The following is a 27372-nucleotide window of genomic DNA, read 5'->3' as shown; positions in this document are numbered from 1 at the left end:
ATGGAGGAGGAGCAGACGTACCTGGAGCTCTACCTGGACCAGTGCGTCGCCCAGGTGAGCCCGGAAGCCGCCGCCGCTGTCCGGGGGCCAAAGCGCGTCCCCGCCCGGTTGCTGAGCGCGCGCAGCCCTGAGCGCGGAGGGCTTTGCCTTCCGTAGCCGGTACAGAACTCCTAGCGACCGGCAGAGGTGGGCTTGATGGTCCTCGTCTTTAAGTTGAAAAATAGAAGCTTCGAGAGGGGAAATAACACGCCACGGTTGCCAGCCAGAAGCGGAACCTGGTGTAGTGTGACTCCAGAGCCATGGTTAGATGGTCCCGTCCCGGTTAGAAAGACGCGGACACGGAGCGTTCGCTTCTGTGTCTCCTGTAGGGACCTCTGGTTCCCAAGTGTCCCCGCTTTGCTAAGGGAAACGTAGGCGGACTACCCCGCGCAGCGTTGGTATTGCACTTTGAAGGGGTGGCAGCCTTCGATGCCAAGAACAGGCCTCAAAAAATAGTCTCTAAGGGACAGGTGGGGGGGGGGTTGTCGCAAAACTTGGAGACACCTGTGGCTTTCAGTTCGTGGTTCTTGGTTTTTTGTTTTGTTTCTCAATTTAAAAAATCTTTAGAGTCAAGTATTGTAGAAGAGCGAGAGCAAGGAGTCCTCAAAAAGAAAAGTGCAACTTTCTGTATGGGGGATTTTTAAAAAGACGACGATTAGCGCCGAAGTAGAAAGAGTGAGGCCTTCATTGCGTTTAACATAGCAAATGAAAGCCCACGCGGGAAAGATGAGTTGATGGTTCTGGCAAAAACAGCTTAGCAAAAATTTTCTGCAGATATAAGGCCAAAGATGTGGTGAATATGCTGTAAGTACATCCTGTGCGGTGTGTTCCTACGGTCCACCAGAAAGGCTGTCAAACTTCCCTTGCCATAAAACATCCCCCTTTCGTATCTTGCTGCCATTGCCTTAGATTGCTAGTGGAAGTTGGGTTTCCTTGGGTGAGTGCTTCCTCCCTGCTAAAATGCCACGACGGGAAAAAGGAGGGGAGACACGGATTGTTGCAGATAGGAGTGCTTTAGTGGAAACTGGCTGATGAGATCCTTTCCAGCTAGTACAGGAGAGGCCAATGAGAGAATCCTGGCCGTTTTCCCCACCTCACTTTTCTTAAAGCAGATCTGTGAGGTGGGGGTAAGTGGGGGAGAATTACATAATTCAAAATGAAACACAGTCCAAAATCTTATTTCAGGAGAATAACTGCATTCTTCTAAAGAAGTGTTTTCTTTGAACAATTAGTCACCCCTGCCATCTGCTGGATTTGGAGTAACAGAACAATTCAGTATAATCTAGCCAGACATTTTATGTTAGCTAGAGGTAGCTTTGTCATGAAGATCCAGCACGAGGCGTTCACGAATGTTCAGTTGTCCGAAGTCAGATCTTCTTAGGGATGAGGTTATCCTGCAAGCAGTGCTCAAAATCTAGAATCTAGGTCTACAGCTTGGGCCAAACAGGTGGTAACATATGTATCAAGGTAATCGATTTTTTTCCATAGAAAAGCTCGTGAATTTTACATGAGCTGCTTTCCTCAGTTGCACACCTCATTCCCTCAGTTGATGGTAATGGAGGTTGAGCAGCCTTCCCCAGACTGAAAGTATAATACATTGATTTAAACTATTCTTGCCATTTAAATTTCAATAACTGTTTTCCTCTTGTAAATTCACCAAACTAGAATATTTGTTCATATCTCCTTTGACTAGAAGGAATAACCTTGGGTCTTCAGTGGAGTATTGATTAGCATTCAAGACTCTATCTTAAGCTTCCTTCACTTGTCTCTTTATAAACTATGAATTTAAGACTCTAAGAAACAGGGGTGCCTGGGTGGCTCAGTTGGTTAAGTGTCTGCCTTCAGCTGAGGTCATGATCTCGGGGTCCTGGGATCAAGCCCCGGGTCCGGCTCCCTGCTCAGTGGTAGAGCCTGCTTCTCCCTCTCCCTCTGAGCACCCCCCTGTTTTGTTCTCTCTCTCTCTCTCCCTCCCTCCCTCTCTCCCTCTTTCAGATAAATAAAATCGTAAAAAAAAAAAAAAAGGGTGGAAAAACAGATGGAAAAATAACCCACTCAAAATTAATTTGGGATGCCTGGGTGGCTCAGTCGGTTAAGTGTCTGCCTTCAGCTCAGGTCATGATCCCAGAGTCCTGGGATCGAGTCCCACATCGGGCTCCCTGCTCAGCGGGGAGTCTACTTCTCCCTCTGCCTGCTGTTCCCCCTGCTTGTGTGTGCTCTCTCTCTCTCAAATAAAATCTTAAAAAAAAAAAAAAAGACTCTAAAAAATATTTAACTAAAGTTCGTAATCAAGGAATACAGTAAATCTATTCAAAGTACACACTATTTTTAAAATTTTTTTATTTTGTCCATTGAGGCATTTTATTTGCATATATGTGTTACATCCCTAGAAAAAGAATCCCAGGATTTTCCCTCCTGTGTGTTTTTGTCTTGCTTTTTCATGGTCCATGATGTCAGCTGAGGTTGTCCATACAATGAAACTAAACTAGCAGGACAGGAACAGATTACTCTGCCATTTTTCTACATCTTTGAGTTGTACGTCAAATCTGGAGCTGATCACTCCACACTTGCCTAACCTGCCTGTGAGTTTCACAATCTGTGATCATCAACGATTTCAAATTTGCCAGTGTAACCATGCTTCGTCATCACGGAAACCAGACAATGGCTTTGGAGCATGGCCTAATAAGAACCTGGCATTTGTTTCTCTTTTCAGCATTGTTAGTGCTCCTGAGAGCACCTGCCAGGGCATTCATGGGCACCATTACGGCAGCACAGAAAGGTAGCAGGAAGAGGACCCGAAGTACACACAATTTAGAGTATGGTTGCTCAGTTGCCTTTATTACAAAACTAGACTTAGAGTGGCAACTTACAACGGATCTAATGTAGGAAAAACATTCTTTTGAAAGATGCTTTGTTTGCATTTTAAGATCTACTTCCCTGTTTCTATTACGTGTGCTGCAACTCTGAAATCTAACCTTAGTGGTACTTTGTGGAAAGAGGCAAGGCGTGAATGTAAGCTGTCTTGGGCTACTGGGCCTCTTGAACGCACTGCCTGTTAGCTATAGTGGTTTCCCTTTGGTGTGACTTGCTGTTCTGTTTCTTGCCTTTTGTTTTGGGAATGGCCTAGGATGACCTCGCTCCGCCCAGGTCACCGCTGCTCAGTCCAGTTGTACCTGATGATGTGTACATGCCTAATTCATCCCATCCAGAGACTGTGTTTAATTCACATCTTGAAGAAGTCAAAGAAACATCTGGCCATTTCTCATCTGTGGATCTTAGCTTCCTGCCAGATGAACTTACCCAAGAAAATAAAGACCAGAGTATCATTAGAAGCAAGCATGAAATTGAAGACAATTATAAAACTCAAAGTCAGCAAAGTAGGTTGTCATTACCCAGAGAGCAGGACATTGGTCTGGGCTTAATAAGCAACAGCAGTTTGTCGAATTCCCATTCACATCTGTACCCTGGTGGTGCTGACTCAGTCCAGCCCTCTCTTGAGACACCAAACTCCATGCCTCTGGTGTCCATAACTCCCATGACACCAATGACCCCTGTTTCAGAATGTTCTGGAATTGTGCCTCAACTACAGTAAGTTGTTTGTGTGTGTATGTGTGTGTTTTTAACAGGTGATGCTCCTGGGTACACATTTTATGTTCCCGAATATAATGACAACTAATTTCAGAATAATAGTGTAAGGAAGAGAACTTCAGGTTTAATTATTTATCTGTTCTTAATGTATTGTGGCTTTAGACAGTTTGGTTATCTGTAAAATAAAGTACTAGTTCTTGATCTCCTAAGAGAAGCTTAAGAGTTAGTATATACGTTCTTGAAGGATTGTATTGTTTATACTAAAGTACAGTAATTGCTGAGAATTGTGGTTGGGGTTGGATAAACACAAAGAATATAAAGACGTAAAATGAAATTCCGTTTGCAATTGATTTGGAATTATGCTTTCTATTTTGAGGCATGGTTTTGAAAAAGATTTCAAACTTGCTTTTAGTCAGCTAGCCATGACATTTTAGAAGATATTTTTGTACTTCACTTTGCAATCTTTTACATTTTACTAGGGTTTGTCACGTTACTGTGTATTTCACATTGAGAATAATTCTCCTCCTAGGAAGTTGCTAATATACAATCTATAAAACGAGGAAGTTAATACATTTTAATTCTTTTTTACTTTTTATGTCTGATGTACTTTTCTAAGTTGACTTATTTTTTCAGGAATATAGTTTCCACTGTAAACCTGGCCTGTAAATTGGATCTGAAGAAAATAGCTTTGCATGCAAAAAATGCAGAATATAACCCAAAGGTGAGATTTCTTAGTATTCCTTGCAACAATTAGCTTCTACTTAGATTTACTTCATATGATCATGTTATTGACTCACTCCTTTGTTTTTGTTTTTAAAACAGAAGAAAAAATGGTTAGTGCAAACCTTTTGGCAACTCAAGAGGTTATTTGCCTCATTGTCTGCTTTGAAGTTCTGAAAAATAACCTCATTCTCTGTGATGAATAAAGCAGTGATTGAGCAGTTCCTAAAAGTTAGGATTTTTCCCTTGTCATTCAAAAAGATTTTTCAGTATGACCACTTTCAGCCTATGGAGATGCTAACCTTCTTAAAACGCCATCATAGTTCTGGAAATAGTGTTTTCTAAATGTTGTCCCACCTAAATTTTTCCATTTACAATTTCTCTTGCTTGAGAAAGGTAAATAGTTTAAAGTGTGAAGTTCAAGCTTCTACTTACTGATGTAAGATTTAGGGATTTCTTTTCTCTCAAAGTCTAATAAAATCTACTCTTTCTTGTGTCCTGCCAAGACTAGGCATCCAATTTTAATGGCCTATTAACCGAGGAAGTAGATTTGTTCGTTCAGTCAACATTTAGTAATTGGCTGGTCTCTGTACCTATGAATGCAAAGATGAGTAAGACCTTGTCCCTACGAGGGAAAAGTTCACTATCTTGGGGGGTGGAGGGTTTATGGCCTTAGATGAAAAAGGCTGTATTTGTAGAAATGCAGAGGACCTTGTGAGCATCTGCTATTTATGGATTAAGTTGTTTTGGCTGTTGTGGGAGTGTTCTTGCTGACCTCTGAATTTAAATGTACTCGAATATTAGCCAAATATTTCCTTTTTCCATTTCATGTAGCTGGCTATGATGAGCACAGAAACACGATGATAAGCTAGGATTCTTAGGGCCACAGCCATGACTGCGCACACTATTTTTTTTTTTAAGATTTTATTTATTTATTTGAGAGAGAGCACATAAGAGGGGGGAGGGTCCGAGGGAGAAGCAGACTCCCTGCTGAGCAGGGAGCCCGATGCGGGACTCGATCCCGGGACTCCAGGATCATGACCTGAGCAGAAGGCAGTCGCTTAACCAACTGAGCCACCCAGGCGCCCCTGCGCACACTATTAAATAGGCACATTTAAGCATATTTGATTGTCCATCATCCTCTGCTCTCCTTCATTTTATTTTTGTGTATAGGATCTATCCAAAGTTGGACTTGAGAGCCAGAGAAATTCTGGCTTGGCACTTAAGCTCCCTTCAGAATTCAATAAAATGAATACTGGGTTAGAGTATTATCTTTTTTTTTTTAAAGATTTTATTTATTTGAGAGAGAGAATGAGAGACAGCACAAGAGGGAAGAGGGTCAGAGAGAGAGGCAGACTCCCCGCTGAGCAGGGAGCCCGACGTGGGACTCGATCCCGGAACTCCAGGATCATGACCTGAGCCGAAGGCAGTCGCTTAACCAACTGAGCCACCCAGGCGCCCCTAGAGTATTATCTTAAACGCTTGGAAAACATTCACAAGATTCAATCAGCTCCGTGCAGTGCTGACTCAGGGTTCTTTCACTATCTGTCAACATTTCAAATCTGAAACTGCCAGTCCCATCTTGGTCCTGTGGAACCCTTCCAAACCCATGGAAGCTGCAGTCTTGTAGAATACTCACCCTGGTTTCCTTCGCAGCTTACCAGGGGAAGATGAGCACAGAAAGGGGTGCCTGTGTAGGACCAGAAGGAGCAGCAGGTCTTTGGTGATATGTCAGTGTGGCAGGCCAGTCCTCCCTGGTACCCCTTGTATCAGCATCTCCCGGAGGGCCTGCCCATGCTATTGTGCAGGGAACCACACTGAGAACTGAAAATCAATTTGTCCTTCATCTTCAGCATGCCTATCAATATATAAATTCTGTTCTATAGTTTGGCAATTTTTTTTTAGTACATTCTGGAGTCTTGGCAAGCCTATAACATATTTTGTACTCCCTCCCCCCCCACCACCACCACCCAATAGTCTTTGAAAGAAAAAGGAAGTATTTCAAAGTAAAAAGCACAGCATCTGACTAGTCGTGGCTTTAAATCTCAACTTTACCATTGCCTGTGTAAAGTGGAAAGTTAAATAACCACTTCGTTTCCCTGTGCACTAAATGGTGATGATCATGGACTCAGTTAAGCTCTATCCTGAGGATAAAGGAGACAAAACTTGTAAAGCTCTTAGTATTAGGCTTGAAATAGAACAGGCACTCAAAATTTAGCTTTATTCTTATCCTTACCTGTTTTTTTCTAAGTACATTTTAGAATCATTGTTTTTGTTTACCTTAGCGCGGGGAGACATTTTTTTCGCTTTCCCATCCAATCTCCGTTTATTCAAGACTCTTTTTACGTCCAGCTCAGCTTTTCAACTGGAATAGTGTTAAAGCCTAGCAGAGGCTAATTGTCCTTTTGACTTTTGTGTATAGAGGTTTGCTGCTGTCATAATGAGGATCCGAGAGCCCAGAACAACAGCCCTCATATTTAGCTCTGGGAAAATGGTCTGCACGGGAGCCAAAAGGTATGTGGAACCACTCTCCACCCTTATCAGAAAAATAATTCAGTATATAAAACAAGGAAGGATAGTATTTATGTTCCAAAACACCTCGGAGGAGCAAAATACTTTGCCAAAGAGTTAAGTTCATGAAATGCCAAATTTGGGGTTAAAAACATTCAGTTGTGCAATACTGACTCCCGTCCGCTTTGCAGTCCCCCAATAAACTGAGGGGACTTAGGTGGGCTGTTAGAGCTTGATCTTAAGGTGCACTTAAAAGCTACCATAGTGATAAAGCCTGTTATAAGCCTGGGGAAGTAGTTATTGTATATTTTCCTTATTGCAGATAAATGGAGAGAACTTTTTAAAGGAGGTAAATTAGGTAGTTTTTACCATTATCTTGAGCATTAGCTCAGGAGGCAACTCTTAAAAGGCTCCCTTTCCCTGGATCTCCTGCAGAGGAAGCCCTGTGCTGCTATAGATCCTTTCACCATCCAACTGTAGGGGGAGAGCTGCTCATTGCTTATGTGTTAGAAGATGCGTAGTAAATTGTCCTCCTGGAAGGCTGTATGAATTTGTCTTCACTCTACAGATATACCAAGATTCCTTTCCTCCAAGGAACACTGGGTGTTAATATTCTTTTTTATATTTGCCAAATGGTTTGGCAAAAAAAAAAAAAAAGTGTTAATTACATTTCTTTGATTTGCTAGTGAGATGAACTTTTCATAAGCATGTAAACTGCCTACTGTGTCTTTTGCCCAATAGTCTATGGAATTATTGGTCTTTTGTAAACAACTTTTTGTTTGTAAGTATTTTCACCGTTTTGTCCTATATATGTTATTTCCCAAATTACTGTTTATGGTGTTTTATGATTTTTTTTTTATACAATTAACATTTTTGTGTGTGTATAGTCCTATTTTTCTTTAGGGTTTTGATGTTTGGCTTCATGCTTAGGAAGGCATTCCCCATGTACAACATTATATAAATATTGACCTCTGTATATTTTTCTGGCCTTTTTCAGGTCCTGCTTTGTATTGAGGAAAAGAGGTTGATGTTTTGATTCAGTGTGAGCTTTCTCTAGGTGATGGAGATGTTTTCCATGTGTGCTCTCCAGCGTGGTAGCCACTAGTTACATGGAGCTGTTGAACAGTTGAAGTATAGGTAATACACAGAGGAACTTAATTATTTTTTATTTTTTAAAGATTTTATTTGAGAGCAAGGGAAAGGGCACAAGCAGGGGGAGCAGCAGAGAGCAAGGGAGAAGCAGGCTCCCCACTGAGCGGGGAGCCCAATGCAGGGCTCAATCCCAGGACCCCGGGATCATGACCTGAGCCGAAGGCAGGCGCTTGACTGACTGAGCCACCCAGGCGCCCTGGAACTTAATTTTTTATTTAATTTTTATTTAAATATAAATAGCTACACTTGGGGGCGCCTGGGCGGAGCCCTGTGTTGGGCTCCCTGCTCAGCATGGAGTCTGCTTCTCCCTCCTCTGCTCCTCCCCAAACTGCTCTTGTTCTCTCTCTCTCTCAATCTACCTTTCTCTCAAATAAATAAATAGAATTTAAAAAAGAAATAGCTATATGTGGCTAGTGGTTACCGTATTGAGCAGAGCTGGCCTAGAATTTTATTTCACTAGAAGATAAGTTTTTCTTTTCAAATGGCCAGTAAGTGACCTGATACATTTATTGAAGAATCCATATGTGGTTTTTTAGTATAGTCGGCACACAATGTTACATTAGTTTCATGTGACTCAACAGGTTTGTGCGCTGTGCTATATTCCCCAGGAGTGTAGCTACCATCTGTCCTCATACAAAGCTATTACAGTGGCATTGACTATGTTCTTGTGCCTTTTATTCCTCTGACTTCTTCATTCCAAAACTGAAAGCCTGTATCTCCCACTCCACTCATTTTGCCCAAACCCCAGCCCCACTCCCCTCTGGCAACCATGAGTTTGTTCTCCATATTTATAGGTCTGCTTCTGCATTTTTTTTAAGATTCCATACGTGAGTGAAATCCTATGGTATTTGTCTTTCTCAGTCTGACTTACTTCACTTAGCATAGTACCGTCTAGGTCCATCCATGGTGTCTCAAATTGGACAATCTCCTCCTTTCTTATAGCTGCACAACATATTGTGTATATACACCACATTTTCCTTATCCTCTATCAATGGACGCTTAGGTTGCTTCCGTATCTTGGCTAGTGTAAATAATGCTGCAGTAAACATGGGGTGCATTTATCTTTTCAAACTAGTGTTTTTGTTTTGAGTAAATACCCAATAGTGGAATTATTGGATCATATGGTATTTCTATTTTTAATTTTTTTATAGGAATATTTTATTTGAGAGAGAGTGAGAGAGAGCAAGCGAGCACGAGAGGGGGGAGGGTCAGAGGGAGAGGCAGACTCCCCGCTGAGCAGGGAGCACAATGCGGGCCTTGATCCTGGGACTCCGGGATCATGACCTGAGCCGAAGGCGACTGAGCCACTCAGGCGCCCTATTTTTAATTTTTAAAGGACCCTCTATACTGTTTTCCACAGTGGCTGTAACAATTTACATTCCCACCAATAGTGTATGAGGGTTGCTTTTCTCCACATCCTTACCAACAGTTGTTATTTCTTGTCTTTTTAATTTTAGCCATTCTAACAGGTATAAGATGATATTTCATTGTGGTTTTGATTTATATTTCCCTGATGATGAGTGATGTTGAGCATCTTTTCATGTGTCTGTTGGTCATCTGTATGTCTTTGGAAAAATGTCTGTTCAGGTCCTCTGCCCATTTTTTAAACGGATTTTTTTTGGTGTTGAGTTGTATAAGTTCTTTATATATTTTGGATATTAACCCCTTAACTGATATGTCATTTGCAGATATCTTCTCTTATTCAGTAGGTTGCTTTTTGGTGTGTTGGTGGTTTCCTTATTGTGCAAAAGCTTTTTATTTTGATGTAGTCCCAATGGTTTATTTTTGCTTTTGTTTCCCTTGCCTTTGGATACATATCTAGAAAAATGGTGCTGTGGTCGATATCAGAGAAATTACTGCCTGTACTCTCTTCTAGGATTTTTATGGTTTCGGGTCTTGAATTTAGGTCTTTAATCCATTTTTAGTTTATTTTTTTGTATGGTGTTTTAAAGTGGTCTGGTTTCATTTTTTTACATGTAGATGTCCAATTTTCCCAGCATCGTTTATTGAAGAAATTGTCTTTCCCCTGTTGTATATTCTTGTCTCCTTTGTTGTAGATTAATTGGCCATATAATTATGGGTTTATTTCTGGACTCTCCGTTAATCCATATGTCCGTTTTTGTGCCTGTGTGTTTTGATTACTGCAGTTTTGTAGTGTATTTTGAAATCTGGTGTTGTGGTATCTCCAGCTTTGTTCTTCTTTCTCAAGATTGCGTTGGCTATTTGGAGTCTTTTGTGGTTCCATACAAATTTTAGTAGTAGTCTAGTTTTGTGAAAAACACTGTTGGTATTCTGATAGGGATTGCATTGAATCTATAGATTGCTTTGGGTAATATGAACAGTTTAACAATATTCTTTCAATTCATGAGCATGGAATATTTTTTTTCATTTGTTTGTGTTATCTTCACTGTTCTACAGTTTTCAGAGTACAGGTCTTTTGCCTCTTTTTGGATTAAGTTTACTCCTAGGTATTTTATTCTTTTTGGTGCAATTATAAGTGGAATTGTTTTCTTAATTTCTCCTTCTACTTTTTCTTATTAGTGTATAGATCTGCTACCAATTTCTGGGTATTAATTTTGCATCCTGCAACTTCACTGAATCCATTGATTACTTCTAGTAGTTGTTTGGTGGAGTCTTTAGGATTGTCTATGTACAGTATCATGTCATCTGCACATAATGACAGTTTAACTTCTTTACCAGTATGAATACCTCTTATTTCTTGTCTGATTGCTGTGTTTAGGACTTCCAGGATTATGTTGAATAAAAGTGGTGACAGTGGACATCCTTGTCTTGTTCCTGATTTTAGAGGAAAAGCTCTCAGTTTTTCACCATTGAGTATGATGTTAGCTGTGGGTTTTTCATATATGGCCTTTATTAGGCTGAGATAAGTTCCCTCTAAACCCACATTTTTGAGAGTTTTTATCATGAATGGATGTTGAATTTTGTCAAATGCTTTTTAGCATCTGTTAAGGTGATCAAATGATTTTTATCCTTTGTTCTGTTGATGAGGTGTATCATTTTGATTGATTTGTGAATATTGAATCCTTCTTGCATCCCCAGAATGAATTCCACTTGATCCTGGTGAATGATCTGCTTACTGTATTGGCATATGTGGTTTGCTAATATTTTGTTGAGGATTTTTGCATCTATGTGACAAATCCATTCTTAATCCATTTTCCCCCACCTGTTTTTACATATTAAATTCTTTACATGTGTCTGGGTAAGTTTCTGGGCTTTCTCTTCTGTAGATCTGTGTATCCTTGGACCTAGAGATCTACCATTTTTAAGTCCTTATTGGACAACTCTGCAAGGCATCTGCAAGGATGTTCATTTCATCATTGTGTAAAATGGAGGGGAAAATAAAAATTAAAAAAATGGAGACAAATACCTAGTAATAAAGTTTTCATTAGGTCATAAAATAAAATTATATTTAGCTATGAAAACATATACACATATATCAAGTTGGAAGGATAGTCACATTGCGTTGTAGGGGAACAGGCAACTAAATTATAAGTTTATTATCCAACTTTCACTTTAAAATATGCTATATTACAGACATATTCATGAGTATCTTTCCCTATCTGAATTTACCTGGTTCCCAAAATCTGATGGTGAAAGTTTGGATACTGAGTTCAGATAATAAGAGATACTCGTTACCCAAATCTATTTGGTTCTTGAATCTTGAATAGAGATTTGTGAAATTTTGGTTAGTCTAAGAGCTATCAGAATTATCTCCAAAAATTGATCCAAACCTATTCCTTTTAGTTGTTAATAACCAGAGTTTGCTAGTGAAGGATACCTGTGTTTGCACAGGAAAAATACAAAAGGGTCAAATGTATTCCGTGGTTATCACCACTGGTGGTGACATTTCAAGGTTCTTACTCTATTTCCTAATGTTTGTACAAGAACATGCATGTAGACTTTAACCACAAGTTGTTTGAATGGGAATTTCTATGGTCCTATTCACAGCTACGCTCCCACGAAACTACAGGGCTACCCAAACTTAAAATTTGACCTTATAAACATGAACACAATGGGCAATGTAATGAGCCAATTAGCAAAATGTAGTTTTTCCAACTAGAAACTGTTTATTTCACTGCAAACTTGGGGACATGGTCTTGGTAGGGACCTCTCAGGGTGAGGAGAAGCAACGTGGAGTGGAGTGAAATATGTGAAGGAATTAATACACATAAGAGGGGCTGTGTGGTGAAGGATCTAGGTAGGAAAGAGAATGGAATGCTTCCTTTAGTCCAGGCAAACAAAAAGTTCAATCTGGCTTTTCTTTCAGGTGTTTCTGATTTTCAACGTAAAGATGGGGCAACCCAAAAGAGAGGGTGGAGTTCACATGGTTCACCCACCAGGTTTTGCTCCTGTTTGGCAACCCCTGCTACTCATTGTTTTGTTTTGCCAAATACAGCCTCGCATTGCAGGACTTCACGTTCTGTGACCTGGATTTAGGGTTGGAGCAAGACAAACACTTAGAAGAGTATGGCCACAAAGTTGAATGAATGTCTTTCTTTCTCATGTTGGGTGTGAGTTGAGTGACCATTCTGTGAGAAGGCCTGAGCAAAACTGGTTAGGTTTTGAGGTGTTTCATGCTTTTTTTTTGTTTTTTGGGTTTTTTTAAGTGTAATTTGTCACCTGAAGATCCAAGTCCTAGTATCCTGTCTTTGCCACCTGATTGGCCTACCTCTTACTTCCTCGTGTTGATTTTTTTTTTAATTTTTATTTATTTTTTTAAAAATTTTATTTATTTGACAGCGACACAGCGAGAGAGGGAACACAAGCAGGGGGAGTGGGAGAGGGAGAAGCAGGCTTACTGTAGAGCAGGGAGCCCGATGTGGGGCTCGATCTCAGGACCCCCGGGATCATGACCTGAGCCGAAGACAGACGCTTAATGACTGAGCCACCCAGGCGCCCCTGATTTTTTTTTTTAAATGCATGTGTCTTTATTTTTGCTGCTGCTGTTCCCATCTAAGAGCACACACTTTTAGACCAGATGGATAGTTTTCAGACTTTACTGAGCATCACAATCTGGAGGGCTTGTTAAAAATACAGACTGTTGAGCCCTAACCCCAGAGTGTCTGAGGCTGGGACCTTTGCATTTCTAACAAGTTCTCAGGTGATGATGCTCCTGCAGATCTGAGGACACACTTTGAGAACCAGTGGAATAGTTAATTTTATCTAATACCATTTGAAACAAGAGAGAAAAATACCCTATATGTGAAAGATGACAAATTAAGATGAGAACGTGTTTATGGTTTGGTTTTGACCATTGTACCATACATTCTACTAGGTGCTAGGGACACAAGCAGGGGAAGGTGGTCCTTGTCCTCAACATCTACAGGTTTGTAATATACTTTGAGAGAGAAACCTGGTACAAATGCTAAAAGTACAATCAGGGAAGTATGTGCATACAGCCTAAGCAGTATAGAGGACACGGCGATTAAGATCTCTTTAAACACATTTGTCCCTCCCTAGTGAAGAGCAGTCTCGACTTGCAGCGAGGAAGTATGCTCGTGTGGTGCAGAAGCTGGGGTTCCCAGCCAGATTCCTCGATTTTAAAATTCAGAACATGGTTGGAAGCTGTGATGTGAGATTTGCCATCAGGCTGGAAGGTTTGGTGCTAACCCATCAGCAGTTCAGTAGGTATGACCTTTCTATAACTTTGAGTTTACCAAGATATTGAAGTTGTGTTATGGACTCCTTATATAGTGTACCTTTTGGAGGTAGTGGTGTTTTTCTTTTTAAAGACTGTAGGTGAAAGGATTAAGATGCTGTGCTTAAGTCCTTCCTTGGTTACTCTGTGTCCAATCTTCTGAAACAGCGGTCCTCAAAATTAAACTGTACAGTACTCACCTGGACCGCTTTTCTTTAAAAAACACTTTGCTACCAGGGCTGCATCGTCACAGATGTTGCTTGAATTTGTAGTTCTAACAAGCTCACAGGTGATGTCAGTCCTTCTCACCAGAGGCTGGAGACTCACTACCGTGCAGATTTCTGAAACAGGCACACCTGCCTTGTGGGGGGGTGAAGACCCTAGAAGGAAAGGGGTGTGAGATGGGTTAGGCAGGTCGGAAGGGGCTGACGGCTGGCAGGGGAGAGAGGGCGAGGGAGAGGATGAAGAAAGAGTGGCCTAGCACATTCTGTGAAGGCAATGCTATCTAGTGTTTTTCCTTTTGGTTCCAAGGGGGTTTTGTGTGTTTGTGTCACACTAGCCCCCACCGCAGTTTCTTCTTTAGTGGAGTCCTGCTCCTCAGGGAGCATCTGTAGGTTGCTTCTTCATGTGTAACTTCCATCTCATCAGCAAAGGCTCAGCATCCTCTTCCCTCAGCTGCTTTGGTGCTTCTCCCAGCCTGTCAAGCCCTCCTCAGTGATGGAGGGGGACGGGTCAGCCCTGGAGCCCACCACCCTGGGGCATATATAGCTGTCCAAGGCCATTGAGCTGCTTAGAATCACAGATGCTCTTAAATTCTCTTCCTCTAACTTGAACTTCTGTCCTTTCGCTCCCCTTTCCCCCCTCTTTGACTTGGAGTGGTCATTCCTCTTGAAAGAGTGAATAGAGATATCCTGTAGCTGTGCTTTATCTAACACTCATTGGCCTTCTTTTTGAGACACGGTCTGAACAGCTGTTAAAAATTGCTTTGTTTTTTCCTAGCTTTTCAAAAATCCAAGTTCATGCTGAGATTCGGCTTTGATGATATTCTTCAGGCAGTGTTTATTTTCCCCTTGATTGTATTTTTTCCTCTACATTAGTTGTTTTTTTTTCCCCCAACATATGCTTATTGGGTGCCTGTGATGTGCCCAGTGAGCTCACTGCAAAGCTCCCCATGCAAGAAATATTGCCTTTTTAGAGATCTTTTTCTTTCTTCAGTCTTGGGATGGGTTGTAAATTCATAGTAAAACCTTTCTTGTTAAGAGTCTCTCAACACAGGAGCTGTTTTTTCTTCCAGATTCTCAACCATGGGCCTCTGGTCTCTCTCTGAACCAACTTTTCCTGAATGTATGAAAAATCTCCGCCTGAATTCTGCCTGTCTGTATCAAATTTAGCACTCCACTTTCTGGCCGTTAAGGGCTCTAAAATGATGTATGCTATTCCTCCCAAGTTTCTTGTCATTTCTTTTTCACCAAGATTGTCATCTTTGTAGTTCAGATTTAAGTCTAGAGCAGGAGTGCCTCTTCTCCCTACTCCCACCTACTGAAAGAGAATGGCCGGGCAAGATGAGACTTCATCATATGCACTGACTTTAGCCTCTTAGTGTGGGTCCATAGCTGTTCTATCTTCGTTCTGAAGCAGTTTTATTATCTCCTCCATCTTTAAAAAAAAAATTTAGCCACAGGGGCGCCTGGGTGGCTCAGTGGGTTAAGCATCTGCCTTCAGCTCAGGTCATGATCCCAGGGTCCTGGGATCAAGCCCTGCACTGGGCTCCCTGCTCGGCGGGAAGCCTGCTTCTCCCTCTCCCACTCCCCCTGCTTGTGTTCCCTCTCTCGCTGTGTGTGTCTCTGTCTGTCAAATAAATAAAATCTTAAAAAAATTTAGCCAGAAAGCCTGCATTGTATTCCTACCACTATCTCTTTCTGGTCTTATTCTTGCCTCCTCCAAAAGTTTGCCAGTCAGGCTCCACCATTAGGTTATGGATTACAGCTCCAGTGTGTATTGATGACATTGGGGCATTAAAACACTTCTTTCTTAACAGGTTTGTGTCTTTAAAATGAGGCCTCTCCTGGGGCGCCTGGGTGGCTCAGTCAGTTAAGTATCTGCCTTGGCTCAGGTCATGATCCCAGGGTCCTGGGATTGAGTCCCACATCTGGCTCCTTGCTCAGCGGGGAGCCTGCTTCTCCCTCTGCCTCTGCCCTTCCTCCCTGCTTGTGCTCTCTCTTTCCCTCTGACTAAATAAATAAATAAAATCTTTAAAAAAAAGTGAGGCCTTTCCTTAAGTGTCTGCAGCCCTATGGGGAACCATGGCACACATCAGTTGTAATTATTAGGTCAATTTCGCCTATGCTAAGGGGCGCCTGGGTGGCTCAGCCAGTTAAGTGTCTGTCTTCAGCTCAGGTCATGATCTCAGGGTCCTGGGATCGAGCCCCATATTGGGCTCCCTGCTCAGCAGTGTGTCTGCTTCTCCCTCTTCCTCTGCCCCTCTACCCTGCTCATGCTTGCGCTCTCTCTCTCAAATAAATAAAATCTTTAAAAAAAAAAAAAAAAGTTTGCCTATGTTAAAACCTCAAGTTCCTTTAATTCCCCTGGTTCTACAAGTTTGTGTATTAGCATCTGATACCACAAGTATCCCCCTTGTCATTGGGGGGATGTCAATATTTCTATGCTGTAATTATTTCCAGTTTCCCCTGAGCATTGTTCTCCCTTCTTTGTTTCTAAATCAAAGATCTCCTGATAATTTCTTTTTTTTTAAAGATTTTATTTTATTTATTTGACAGAGAGAGAGATAGAGCAGGAACACAAGCAGCAGGAGAGGGAGAGGGAGAAGCGGCTTCCCGCCGAGCAGGGAGCCCGATGCGGGGCTCGATCCCAGGACCCTGGGATCATGACCTGAGCTGAAGGCAGACGCTTAACGACTGAGCCACCCAGGCTCCCGATAATAAATATTTCTTAAATGAGTCCTATCTAGGGTTACTGTGTTGCAGATGCTACAGAGATCATGCCAGTCAATGCAGCCAGCGTCCAGGACACCTGGATGACTCAGTCGGTTGAGCATCCGACCCTTAATTTTGGCTCAGGTCATGATCTCAGGGTTGTGAGGTTGAGCCCTATAATGGGCTCCATGCTGAGCATGGAGTCTGCTTGGGATTCCCTCTCTCCCCCTCCCAACTCCCATCCCCACCCTCCAACCCCTACTGGTGCATGCTCTTTCTCAAAAAGGGAAAAGGAAAAAAAAAAAAAATACAGCCGTGGTCCCTTGCCCTCATGGAGCTCGCTGTCTAAAAGGGAAGACAAAAAAGCTAAAGATAATATGGTAACTATGAAGGTGGACACCCCTTTGAGTGCTATGGTACCATTAAGCAGGATATTTAATGTAACAGGGTGGGGGAGGGGAGTGTGGAGGCCAAAGTTCTTATGGGAAGTGACATTTAAGCCAGGAGTCGAACGGTGAGTTGAAGTTGGGTTGGCCAAGAGATTGGCAAATGTTTGTTATTCTTGAACTCAGGCAATTCTCCATCTCTAATCAAAATAACTTCCCCCCAACCCCCCCCCCCCCGCCTCAACCTTCTTTGAAATGAGGCAGAGAATAAGTAAAGTAAATATCTCCTTGGAAGTTTATTATGCTGGTATCTTAAAATTATGGTTCTGAAAGCCAATTGCAGTTTGCCACCACTTACATACCAAAGATTTTGTTTTCTCTTTTCCCTTTTTTTTTTTTTTAAGATTTATTTACTTATTTTAGAGAGGGAGAGAGAGAGAGAGGAGAGTGAACATGAGCAGGGGGAGAGACAGAGGGAGAGGGGAGAGAGAAAATCCCAAGCAGACTCTCTGCTGAGTGCAGAGCCTAATGTGGGGCTTGATCTCACAACTGCGAGATCATGATCTGAGCTGAAACCAAGAGTCGGACGCTCAACCAACTGAGCCACCCAGGCACCCCCTCTTTTCCCTTTAAAATGCTAAGATTCTGTTGGAAGATCAAATGGAAACATTCCTTCTGTGTCTCTAGCTTTCACTTTCTTGGTTCAAACCTCAGCTCCCATACAAATTTTGCAGGGCTCCAGCTAGTATCATTGACTCCCCAGTGTTGAGAAGTGCTAAGTAGGTTGTCTTTTTTTTTTTTTTTAAGATTTTATTTATTTATTTGAGAGCGAGAATGAGATAGAGAGCGTGAGAGGGGGGAGGGTCAGAGGGAGAAGCAGACTCCCTGCTGAGCAGGGAGCCCAATGCGGGACTCGATCCCGGGACTCCAGGATCATGACCTGAGCCGAAGGCAGTTGCTTAACCAACTGAGCCACCCAGGTGCCCCAAGTAGGTTAAATCTTGACAGGCTTTCTGCAGTAAGAGTGACCTTCCAGGAAGACCAGTCTACCCAGAGCAACCTCCATATACTTCAGAAGGGTAGCCTCTCCACTGTAACACATCATCCTGGTACCAGTAAGAGATTTCATGTCTGCTGTTGTATGGGTCTTAACTCATTGCGGAATGGAATGGAGGGCGTTTTTCTGTGTGGTCCTGATTCACCCATTAAATGCAAAGATTAACATATATTGTGTTCCATTTCTCAGATTTCTTCTTTTTCTTATATCTGTTCTTAGCATTGCTTTAATTCTGTCAGCTTCCTTTTAACTCTTGACTTCTTTTTTGAAGTCTCCTTAAGCCTTTCTAGGAGTCTCTCTACTTCTCTATGCTGGAGCCTGAAACAGTTCTTAGCCCTATCCTCCTTCTACATTTAGTAGTAAATATGAGTGAGTTACTATTTATAGGACCAAGTCCTAAATTTGTTTTTGTTTTTTGTTTTTTAGTAATCGCTATACACAACATGGGGCTTGAACTCATGACCCTGAGATCAAGAGTCCCATGCCCTTCCAACTGAGCCAGCCAGGCGCCCCACAAATCCTAAATTTTTAAGAGTTGGGATAGTTTTGTTTTCTTTACAGCACCTGTCCAGAGACAAATGATGGTGGTCTGGAAAACTTCTTAGGTTCTAAAATTGTTCTTAGCAGTTTATAAGTGTGTACAAAATGTGCTCATATTGGGAAACTTGGAAATTTAGAAAATTTAGAAAACATGTTTATGTATTTTTATTGATAGACTTTTTTTTTAACCAGCAAGATCTTAATACATTAAATTTGATGCCCTAAGTTACCTTAATTTTTAATAGCTTAGCATGACCTGCACTTGAAAAAATGTCATGACCAAAGATGAATTGTGTTCTTGACAGTCACAAGAAATTGCTTAGGGCACTCCAGACTATTTTTATTAAGATGGTCAAAAGGTTTTGGTAGAATAGCTTTAATATGCTGGGTCTTGAATGTTATGGGAAAGTAGTTGAATAGTACTATTTTTAACTTTTTTCCTTTTATATCTGAACAGTTATGAACCTGAACTGTTTCCTGGCCTTATTTACAGAATGGTAAAACCACGAATTGTGTTGCTTATCTTCGTATCTGGAAAAGTTGTGCTGACAGGTAAGTTCTAAGATTATTTTCTGACTTTCATAGGCTTCAATAGCTATGTGTTGCTTTGCTTTTCCTTTCAAATAGCTTTGTTCACCATTATAAAGTAAGTCTTGATATTGTAGAACACCTGGAAAAAAAAGAAAAGTAGGAAGGATTATAACCTCACTCATTGGTCTCAATACCCGAAACAATACAATTTTTTCCACGTTTTTATGTTATTTTGATATGTATATTTATCTTTACATCCTGCATTTTTATTAACCATTATAGCATGTAGCTTCGCTCATTGTCACAAACTCCTCAAGAACACTTTTAACAGCTGCACAGTGTTCTAACAGAGGGGTCATCAAACCTTTTCTCTGTAAAGGGCCAAATACTAAGTATTTTAGGCTTTGTGGCCATAGGGTCTCTGTTGCAACAATGGAACTTTGCCACAGTCGGTGCGAGAGTAGCTATAGACATTACAGAAAGGAAAGTACGCTGAAATGTAAATTTAATATAATCCATATAATTTGCATGTGTCATGTAATATTCTTCTTTGATTTTTTTTTTTTTGCCCCCAACCATTTAAACGATTGAATTTAAAACCAATTTTTGCTCACAGGCTCTACAAAAACAGGACTTCTGTTCTAACACATTATCATATCAAATTTATTTTTCCATTGTCAAGCATTTAAATGTTCCTTCTTTGTTCACTGCTTTATAAGGGCACAGACATTTGGCTATTTTTATGTGTGGAGAATTATTAGTGTGGATGCTCAGAAATGGAACTTTAAGGATATGACTATTCTTAAGGTTCTGAGTACAAATTACCAAGTTGTTTTTTAAAGGGATACACAATATAGTTCTCTCCAATTACATGTTCCTACCAGCAATGTACTTAAGTATCTTTTACAAACCCTCAGTAGCATCCAAAACAAAGATGGCATGAAAGAAAACTTTAACTTTCTAAGTGAAAATGATCTCACTACTTTACCTCACTGGTAATCAGAAATAGAAATTGATGACTTTTTTAAACCTATTCAAGAAATAGCATTTCATCTTTTGTAGATAGTGTGTACATAACTTAATCCTTTCTGTTTACTTTTTATTATTTCCCCCCCTAAGGATTTGTATGAGTTCACCATAATATTAAAAGTAATTACTCTGTAATACTTATGGCTTTTTCCAGTTGGTTTATTTTTACATAAAGAAGGGTTTTTAAAATTCTTGAGGTAAATGGTTGAGACTCTTTTCCACACCATCTTACTGAAGTTTGCTATTTTTGTCTAATTTTGTCTGACTTTTTACACATTTTACTATTCTGTAGCAAGATGAATGCCAAATTTGTATCTTAGGAGCCAAACTGATTATGCCCCACTCTCAGATAGCCAGCCAGCCAGCCCACCACGACCTATTACTCTCCTTATTATTAATTTGGGATGACTCCATTTGACCTTTATATTTATATATAAAGTTATCACTCAGCATCCAAAAACATGGAATTTCTGTTCTTAAGTCTTCTTTTAGAACTCCCAGTAAAGTTTCATAGTTTGTTTTATTGTAACAAATAACTAATGTGTCTTCAAAGTGGGGAAAGCCCATTTGGAATTCAAGAACCTTTTGAATACAAAAAGCTATACTTTCTCAGATGCTGCCAATGTAGAGTCTAGAATAATTAAGACTGACTTAAAGTTTACTTCTATATGTCCTGAAGGAGAGGGGGGAAATGTCTGCCAAGTAAGTTAATAGTTATAAATATTGGAGAAAACACATGCCCTACTTAAGGGAACAAACTTTTGAAGACCTTGGAAGGACACGTTCATATACTTGCTACGTATCATTATTAATCAGTCTTATTAAAAGTGCCAATTGACAAGTACAGGCTAAGTTTCTATTATAGATACACAAAAACAAGTCCCTTTAAATATCCTTAATTCAAACCAGCTTTCTCACCCCAATTAAAAGGAAAAAGAAAAACAACTGGCATGTACACATTTGCTACAAGTTTCAAGTGACAGAAGTAAAGAACTGTCTACACGCAATACCAAAGACCATGCAATACACTTATACACAACAAATAAAATTTGTTATGCATTCAGCATGTAGAACAAACAAAGCTAAATTTCTTCATTCTCGCAAGATGTAGATCATCACTTCTGTGAACGGGGGAATGAGTTGTATTAACTGAAGTCCAAATTTCTGCTTACAGTATGAAGTAAAAGCCAACCAATGTCTTAATACTGAAATATGAGTAATTATCTATTGGGATCTTTCCCTGCTTGTGCTGTATTGTCTTAAAGTACTTCACCTAGAATACATGGTTTAGGTTACTGTTGCCCCAAACGTCAAGACCTACGTTCCTTATTCTCTATCCTTACCCGTCTAGACTCTTTTCACCTGCAAAGGGTTTAAAAACTCAAGGACCCAATTTTGGGTGTAAACCTGAGGAAGGGGACCAAGGAGGCCTCCTTTTAGCCTTGCTTCTAGGACTTTAGCTGAGGATGGTCACATGGAGTGTCCAGGGGACTCCTAGAGACACACATGGCAAGACTCTGCAGAGGTGTTTTGGAAGGTCCCACAAGGGTAAATAACCTTTGCCTAGAAAATGTTAGAGTACTGAAATTACAAGTGCATTTGCATTTCACTCTATTTAAATAATGGACCCCGGCCTTTCCCTGGGTAGGAACTGTAGAACACCGGCACACCTGCTGTAAGTGCAATTCTCAACCACTGTATCATTTTCAGGGCCTCTGCAAATAATTTATCTGTGTAAAATTGTCTTACTCCCCCGAGGTGCCAAGGCTGTGGCCACCGCGTCCAAGGCTACATCTGAATGTTCTATTTATAGTTAAGTGAGCTGATGGCAAAGAAGCCCTGCCATCCTACTGTGTCGTGGTCCCTGACAGCAAAAAGCAACGGGACCTGAGCCAAGCCTCACACTGTTTTCCCAAGCCCATGCTGGGAAATGATGGTATGATACTTAGGACCTAGGATTTTTTTTTTTCTCAAGCCACAGTAAAACTAATATAGCTAGGATCTGCTGGAATAATATACAATGAACAGCAACTATGTCGGCTTTCATTTCTAAGATCAGACACCATAAAGTGAACATATGTTGGGCATGTCTGTGCCAGGCACTGTGATAAGAGCTTTTGTGTAGGTTCCAGTTAACTCTATGAGGTTGTCCTGAACATCTCCGTTTTCTCAGCTGTAAAATGGGGACAGTGGAGAAGTTAAGCACAGGTGGGAACTGGAGCCGCCTGTCTGCAGAGCCTCCTACCCCCACAGACTCACCCTGTCCCCCAGCTCTTTAGATGCCTGTGCAAATGCCTGTGCAGTCTTTGGGGGCACCTTCTCGCTTATCCTCCTTGTCAGCTGAAGGACAGAGGTGAGAGGCAGCAGGTGTGGTGGCTGAGAGGCTGGGTTCTGGAAACCAACTATCCAGTTTGAATCCAGGCTTGACCATTTCTCGGCTCTATGATCTTGGGTGGATTTAAGTTATCCACCTTGATTTCCACACATGTAAAAAGCAGGTGGCTGTAGAAACTACCTGCTAAATGTGAGGAGGCAGAAGAACAGTACCTGGTGGACGGTAAATGTGATATAAATGTTAGCTGTTATTCCCTTGGTGGAAGCCCACTCATTTTCCCCCTAGCGTTGAAAGACTGGAGTCTTGCTGTGATGCCTTGCCCTGATGATGGAAATAAGATGTTTAAAGAGGCTATAGTCTAATGTCTAAAATGCTTCACATTTCTTTCTTTCCCTCCAGCATAATGGACTTCTTAAGAAGCTGGGTCCTTTTTACGTAGGGTAACTCTCCATCAGCTAGACATCAGCAGTTCTTGGAAATGTTAGGTCAGAGGGCAGCATAAAAATGGCAAGACTTGGGGCGCCTGGGTGGCTCAGTCGGTTAAGTGTCTGCCTTCGGCTCAGGTCATGATCCCAGGGTCCCGGGATCGAGTCCCACATCGGGTTCCCTGCTCAGCCGGGAGCCTACTTCTCTCTCTGCCCCTCTCCCCTGCTCGTTCTCGCTGTCTGAAATAAATGAATAAAATCTTTAAAAAAAAAAAAATGGCAAGACTTGTTAGTGAGTAGGCCAGAGAGATAATATCCCTGTCAGTCATGACCGGGAATCCCCCATAATGGCAAGTGAGTATGTACTGTAAAATGTATACTTTGAAGGGTTTAATGCTGTTTTTTGCAATTTGTAAGATTTTTCTCTTGTGTGCATACACATATGGTATCACTTGGGAAAACAAGATGTGTACTTATGACTTGGCGTATAAACAGAATTGGAAAATCCACGTATAATTGGAAATTGGTGTTTGGGCTGGCTCAGGGGTAGGGATGAGCCTATAAACCTTACTGACAGACGGCAGATATTTCATCAACTTCGGGTGCCTATCAGGTACCCACCCCGTTTTAGGTGCTGAGGATGGAAAAGCCAATCTAATACAGTTGCCCCTCGCCCCCACCAGGAATCAGCCCTGGGGAAGGACACGGACTGTGTGAGACTGGCTCTTACAGAACCGGATGGTAAACCAGGTGTGCTTGGGCCGCCGTCTCAACATCCCTATCTTGAAGCGCATTCTTCTAGGACAGTAAAGATGTGATGGTTTACAAAGGACTTTTTACAAACATTCACTCACATAGCCCCTAGGCAGCCCTCTGAGAAGGCTATTGTCCTTATTTTACAGGTAAGGAAATGGAAACTCAGAAGTTAAACAGTTCGACTGTGATTTTTCAAACCTAGTTAATAGTAGAGCTGGTCTTCAAGCCCATACAGAGTGATTTCAAAGCCAGTCCTTTCTTCATGGCATCAGCCACAGAATTTTCACCTCAGTCACCCTGGCTAGGAATGCTGTTTATCCCCCAAAGTGGTGCTCATGGTTACCTAAAGGGAAAGACTGGTCAGGTTTTCTTAAAAGCAAGAGGCCTCTACCGGGAGCCTGACGGTTCAAATTGGGATGTTTGATTATAGATTAATAGGACTACAGGACCAGTTTAGTTTCCCATAAAGTGGTGATACTTATTTTTGGTGAGGAAATATTTGACTAAAGGGACCAAATCCCCTCATTGTAATACCCAGTTACAAATTCTGGCCATATTTATTTGATGACGTTTAGAAGGGAATACTGGATACGTGAGGGCTTCACCCACAGCTGCCATTCACGGTTCAGGGGAACTTCAACTTCTTGGGCCTTGTTTTCCCACGAAGGAAATGAAGGGAATTGGATTAGTTAATTCCCACAAAGCCCTTTTGTGTCTACAGGTGTTTTTCGGTGATATAAAATAATGATCACTCTCAGTGTCTGTTTCCTCCTGGGTGATGGGTGTTTTCTGTTCTCCAGCAGATGCCAGAATGCTAAACTCTTTGGGGATTCAAAATCCTTTTAGGTATGATTTTTTAAAGTCTTATGAAAAACCGAAGTACATAGTTACCTGGAATGCTGGGCCTAGACCCTCTGTTTCTCAATTAAATATAAAAGGAACCTTGGTTTCGGTGAGTGGGGATGGAGGTTGAATGGGTGGGTATGTGCCTGTTAAGTCTACTCTACTTCACTGTCTCCTAATAAGAAAGCTGTCACATTCAAATGTACCTAAAAGCAGAAAAGGTCCATCAAATCAGAGGCAGGATTTTTTTGTAATGGTGTTTTACTTACTGCTTCCCCAACTCACTGTTTGGTTTCTACAAAACGATCACTTGAGAAACTAAAATGTTCATGCTGTAACAAAAATCTGGGGCTTACGGGGTTTTTCCTACCCCAAAGGTACAGAGTTTCTGTTACCCATGTCAGTAACTCACCCTCCTCCTCATCCTTTTCCCCACCCCACATCTCTGAGGGTGGAGACTCACACATAGTAAACTCCTTGGCAATGAATAAGTAACTTTTTGCCCTTGCCTCTTAGAGAAATTTAAGCTTATAAGGACTTAACTGATTCTTTGATATTTTTTAAAAACTTGAGGTGAAATTCACATAATATAAACCTAACCATTTTAAAGTGAATAATTTAGTGACCGTACACTCACAGTTTCTGCAACCACCACCTATATCTAGTGCCAAAACATTTCGATTACTCCAAAATAAAATCCCGTATCATTAAGCAGTTTCTCTCCATTCCTTCCTCCCCTTAGCCCTTGGCAACCTCCAATCTGCATTCTGTCTCTGTGGAATTACCTATTCTGGATATTTCATATAAATGGAATCATACAGTATGTGACCTTTTGTGTCTGGCTTTTTTCACTTAGCATAATGTTTTTGAGGTTCATCCATACTGTAGCAGTAACAACCTCATTCCTTTTGTTGCTAAGTAATATTCCATTGTATGTGAATATCACAATGTGTTTATCCATTCATCTGTTGATGAACACTTGGGTTATTTCCACTTTTTGGCTACTGTGAATAGTGCTGTGATGAATATGTGTCTGCATTCACATTGAGTACCTGTTTTCAATTTGGGGGTATATACCCAGGAGTAGAGTTGCTGGGTCATATGGTAATTCTTAACATTTTTGAGCAACTGCCAAACTAGTTTTCCACGGTGGCTGAATCATTTTACCTTCCAACCACAATGTATGAGAGTTCCAATTTCTCCATATCTTTGCCAATACTTTGCTATTTTCCATTTTTAAAATTATTATTGCGCATCCTTGATTCTGAATCCTGATTTCTACCTGATTCTCAAACCTGGTGATTCTCCTTTTGGTGATTTCCTCTCATTAGTCTTTTTTTTTTTTTAAGGTTTTATTTATTATTTGAGAGAGAGAGAGAGTACTGGGGGGGGGGGTTGGGCAGAGGGAGAGGGAGAAGCAGACTCCCCACTAAGCAGGACTTCTCCCAGGACCTGGAGATCATGACCTGAGCAGAAGGCAGACGCTTAACTGACTGAGCCACCCAGGTGCCCCCTCCTATTAGTCTTGTAATTAAACCAGATAACCCCTTCTCACAAGTTATTTCTCTCTTACTGAGCCTTAGCTTTATGGCTCTCAAGGAAGAGTCTTTATCAACTTAAGCTATTTTCCATTTCTCTTCATGCTAACCGTTTTTATATTCTTTTCCTTAATCTCCTGCCAGTGGTATCTGATAATAGTTTCCTGATTAGCTGGGAGCTCCATATAAACATCAGTACTATCAGTCCATAACCCAGTACAGCCCCCACTCAGTACAATGTGCCTGCATAGCTTGGAAGGTGGAAGTAATAGTGGTGGTGGGTGGTGGGGAGAGATGAACAACATCTGACTGATCACCTCTCAAGAGTAGGGACCATGTCTAATGCATGTTTGTATCCACTTTAATCCCCAGAGCAGTTCTAATGAAAGATCCCTTGAAACTTAAGTCTCTAAGGAGTGACAGTGGTACAGTTTCCCTCCTCTAATAATCTCTTCTCGTACAATGAAATGTAAAACTTTTGCTGCCGTTTGTCTCACTCTGTGAGTCAATATTAGGGAATCAAGATGTTAACTAGACCTGAGTGGATCAAAGGAAGTCCCTTTTGCTGGTAGCTAAGTGTCCACAGGTGCTGATGAAGGTCATGTTCTGTGGTCGTGTTCATGGCATGCTGAGAGAGAACATTCCATAGTTCATACTGTGCCCTGTGAGGCAAAAGATGAACTTTCTGATACACCCACGTAGTGAAGAACTAGAAAACTGCTCTAGGGTATGTGTTTGTGGGAATATGGCTGTCACCACCAAATTCTTTTGTATTTACCAAAATATCACTTCTCAAGTAAACCTAAAGAGATGTCTTCCTATTAAAAGTACTTGGAAATGACAATGAAATTTTAGTCTTAAGAAAATTTGGGTATTGTCTTTATATTAAAGATTATATAAACTTGGATTTCTTTATAGGTGCCAAAGAACGTTCTGAGATCTATGAAGCATTTGAAAACATCTATCCTATTCTAAAGGGTTTTAAAAAAGCCTGAGTATGTCACTCAGCATCTCACATTATATTGGTTTGAGTGTGTGCATAAGCCCAGTGCACAAACCACTAGACTGTAGATTTTCTATGCAGATTTTGACTTTATTTGTTAAAAGATGATTCCATATGAGTATCCATGCCTAAGAACTGAAGAAACTTCTTTTTCAAAATGACACGTTATTTTAAATACTGAAAAAGTAAACACTTCAGAATTTGATTTAGGACCTTGTTAGAAGGATGTTTAATCATTAAAATTTAATGCTCTGCTCTTGTGAAAGATGTAGTCTGTTAACATGTGTTCTCTGAAAATACATAGGAATATACAGAAATTTCAGATAACTG

The 27372-nt window shown here is 41.0% G+C and overlaps 1 protein-coding gene across 1 annotated transcript; it reads left to right on the top strand.

The window, feature by feature from the left end:
* TBPL2 (TATA-box binding protein like 2) lies at positions 1-27034 on the top strand. The gene is made up of 7 exons (XM_045901983.1): positions 1-54; positions 3164-3624; positions 4258-4345; positions 6767-6858; positions 13489-13656; positions 19040-19134; positions 26958-27034. Exons 1-7 carry the CDS (start codon positions 1-3, stop codon positions 27032-27034), a joined length of 1035 nt encoding a protein of 344 aa, XP_045757939.1.
* Positions 27035-27372: the final 338 nt, after the last annotated feature.

Source organism: Mirounga angustirostris, unplaced genomic scaffold (assembly GCF_029215605.1).
Source record: "Mirounga angustirostris isolate CCGP_5_RB_7025 unplaced genomic scaffold, mMirAng1.0.hap1 SCAF_9, whole genome shotgun sequence".
NCBI classification, from domain to species: Eukaryota; Metazoa; Chordata; class Mammalia; order Carnivora; family Phocidae; genus Mirounga; species Mirounga angustirostris.
The sequence above is the reverse complement of the archived record's forward strand: the minus strand, read 5'-3'. Positions and strand labels throughout refer to the sequence as shown.